Source organism: Pygoscelis adeliae, unplaced genomic scaffold, assembly GCF_000699105.1.
Source record: "Pygoscelis adeliae isolate BGI_AS28 unplaced genomic scaffold, ASM69910v1 Scaffold532, whole genome shotgun sequence".
NCBI lineage: Eukaryota > Metazoa > Chordata > Aves > Sphenisciformes > Spheniscidae > Pygoscelis > Pygoscelis adeliae.
The window spans coordinates 75,861-79,366 of record NW_008824245.1 but is presented as its reverse complement, the minus strand read 5'-3'; the positions used below and the strand labels follow the sequence as shown (position 1 = coordinate 79,366).

Here is a 3,506-nt window from a genome sequence, read left to right as displayed (position 1 = left end):
TGATGGAAAACTTCAAGAAGATGAGAGAAGGGAGACAGAAAATGGTACGCTGAACCATCAGGAGCAGCATCAGGACTCTAGCGGGACCTGCGCACTGAAAAGAAACCCTCTCAAAAGCCTGGTCCTAGCACAGAGATGGGCACCTTAATACAAGGAATATTTAACCCAAGTTAAATCAGTGAAGACTCTTATCCTCAACATAATAGTGACTATTTTTTATTCTAGCTAAGCAGTTAGAGCTGGTGTCATAACACACCAACAGAGAGGGCAAATTAGTGTAACTACAGGAGCCTTCACTTGAATGGAGTGTTATTACCATAATGAGGTATTAATATACATTTGTATTAAATCTCACCGTGAAAAAGACTACTCTTGATTTTACCATGTTGTTCTACAGAGGAACTCCAAAGTGAAGCAGCAGAAAAACTAACACAAAACCACCCCAAAATGCCCTATGATGCTGTGATATTTTTAGAGTCCCTACATTAATCATAGAACTGTACTTAGCAGAAACTTTGTACCTTGCCTGCACATGCATGAACACCCGTCTCTTGTCTAGAGCTTATTTAGGAAACTGCCTGCAGGGAAGAATTAGCCATCTGGAAAGTTTTCTTCTGATTTAATTACAAAATAGTCTCGGTCTTCTCACAGAAAAAGGATGTGTTTCCATCCTTCGCTAGACAATGCTGAATATATTTTACTCCAGCTTTAAAAAAAAACAAACACCAAAAACCAAAATTCAACCAATCAAAAAACCCCAACCCCATTCATCCATAGGCTAAGCCTCTGCAAAAGCTATAAGCCCAAGAGATTTTTTTTAAGTTATTAACATGGGAAAAAAGATTTGATTTGGTGGCAAATATTAAATGTCTTTTATAGCAGGAAACCGACGTCTCCCATCCCAACTCGTGTCCCATCCCAAGTGCTCAAGTTCCCTATTCACCTACACCCAAACCCATCCTTTTGGTCCTTCCTCTTGAATTTCTGTGATTCATTCAAATCTGTACATTCTTTGCAAGAAGAAAGAGCAGTTGGATTCAGTGGAAGAGACATTAAACAGAACCACCAGAGAAGCATCTCCATCCTGCCCTCAAGAGCTCCATTGGTGAACGGTCCTTTTAAAGTGCATGTGTGAAGAAAAGGGATACTGGGAGTAGAGCCCCCTAAACTCCAGTGGGGACCCATCTCTCCCCATCATGAGAAAGGAGGAATAAAATCTTCAGCAATTTTATCTGCTACCTTAAGCCGTGTCTGCCCTCCTCATCTCCCCACCTATCCTGAATGCTTAGACCCTGCCCTGCAGGGAATCAGTTATTCAGGGAGGTGTGAGAAAGCCCCAGCCTCCAACCTCTGGAATGGTCTCATCGCAAGCTCATGAGCACATCCCTGTTCTCTACCCCAGCTAGCCTGTTGCTGCTCCCTGAGGCACTGGAGCCCCCTTGATTCCCCAAGAGGAACTGGTCAGCCACTGAACTGGAATAAATCCAGTCCTGCAGGGCAGAAAGCAGCCTTGCTGGTGAACCTGTCACAAAGTCTGTGCAATTTCTCCACCTGATGGTGAGGCTCACCTACAGGGGATGCCCTAGCTCACAGCCTCAAAGGGATCATTTCCCTGCATTAGAACGCCCTTCGATAGACAGCTTGACCTCCTGGGGAATGAAAGAGGGACGGAGCAGAGAGGGCCGAGGCTCCTCTGCCTGCACGCTGTATCTTTGGAAGCCTGGGGCTGTCCAGCTGTGCTGACTGCCAGTCTCAGGCTGAGAGGGTTCTGCATGAGAGCTCTGGGCTGCACTGTCCCTATCTGTGTGGCTCTTCCTTTCAGCAGCTCTGTCAGATGGTTCTCTGGACCCCTGAGCTGTTCTTTCAGATCTCTCCCTAGTAGGTATCAGCTGATCTGTGAGAGGGTAGTTAGCCTGAGAAGCAGAGTTGCCATTCATGCTCTGTAAACTGATTGATATGCAGACATCACCCACTTGCAGCCTGTGACAGGGCAAAGCAAAGAGCTGAGCAGTCCGCCCAGGGCTACAGGAGGACCAACCCTGGCCATACACAAAGAAGGGGTGCTCTGGGGGCACGTCAATGCTCACTTTACTTTGTTGCTCCCCAACCACAAAATGCAGCGTGACAAGCCCAGGCCACTGGCTTTCCTGAATATCCACCACAGTGCTGGAGTCGATCTTCAGGCCCCCGCTCACCTCCGCACTGCGAACAAAGTCTTGAGTCTGCAGGTCCTCTACCCGCTTCAGCTCTCCTGTAGCCAGCTGGATGATGGCTCCTTTCATGAAGTGAGAGGGCAAGTGTGAGGAGCTGGGTGGCTGCAGCTGGGCCAGGTCCTTTTCAAGCATGCTTCCTCGAGCCTGTGCATCTGGGCTCCGCCTCACCAGGGTTTCCAAAGTGGAAGACCTGATGGGCTCAGATCCAACGGGAACCAGGACTGGCTTGCCGTTGGCTATCACCATTCCTTTGGTTAACTGTCTTTGTCTAACCGGCTCTTCAGGGGACATTACATATGGACTCCTGGACTGGCTTTTCTCAGCAGCAGCCCTTTCCACTGTGTTCCTTAGCACATCCTTTGACTCCCCCTGCTGATCAGGGATATTATGGCAAAGGTTTAAAGGGCTCGAGTCATCTTTCCTCTGGGCTGCCAGAATATGATAATCCTGAGATGCCAACACCCCCACCACCCTCTGAACCTCCAGATCAGTGTCTGGGGTGCTTCTGTGAGCTCGCACAGAGACCTCTGTTCCCAACGTCTGGTAACCTGAAAGGAACTGTCCATCGACCACACATCCTGCTGCAGCCCCTGGCAGACAGTCTTCAGCTTTACTGCTGGCAGAGTCCACGGCATCGCTGGTCCTCCTCACCACATTATGCTCCAGATGTCTCTGTCCACCATTGGCAGCAGCTACCTCTGAACTCAGCTGACTGTCTTGCTGAGGAGACTCTGGGCTTCCACCTGCTGTAGGTGTCTCATATGCTGAATACCCCGGTGGGAGGCGGGACATCTGATAATAAACAGGAATTCTACCTGGTGCGATATCTAACGGCTGGGTCCCAGCATGGTGCTGCATCTGGCCAGAAGGAGAGATTGCAGAAGCAGATTTGTTGAAGGTGTGGGTAGGAGAGGTAGTCTGGGGGGAAGGAGCGGCTTCTTCCGTGAAGAGAGAGGCATATGGCACAAAGTGGGGGACATGAGAGGTGGTGAGGTTGGTGGAAGGAGACAGGAGAGGACTAGGCAGGAAGCCAGGAGGGACAGCATAGGGCACCGTGTAATGCGAGCCGATGAACTGTAGGGATGTTGGAGGGATCTGCGCGTAGTGGATGGGAGGGTAGGGCACCCCTGGGTGCTGAATTATTGGCGAGGTCACATTGAAGGCAGGGGGCAGGGGGCTCACGTTCACCACAGGGTGCAGACCCGTGGGGGAGAAGGTGGCGGGTGGCACTGCCACTTTGTAGAGCATCCCATACTGGTCCACCGTCAGCCCCGACACTGCTTCTGTGGCCTC

The 3,506-nt window shown here is 50.2% G+C and overlaps 1 protein-coding gene across 1 annotated transcript in view; it reads right to left on the bottom strand.

Annotated features, from left to right (window-relative positions):
- ATXN1L (ataxin 1-like) overlaps positions 1 to 3,461 on the bottom strand; it is a 6,461-nt gene extending 3,000 nt beyond the window's left edge. Inside the window, exon 1 of the mRNA XM_009335255.1 lies at positions 2,088 to 3,461. Within this exon, the coding sequence (XP_009333530.1) occupies positions 2,088 to 3,461 (1,374 nt within the window). The remainder of the gene's footprint in view (positions 1 to 2,087) is intronic.
- Positions 3,462 to 3,506: the final 45 nt, after the last annotated feature.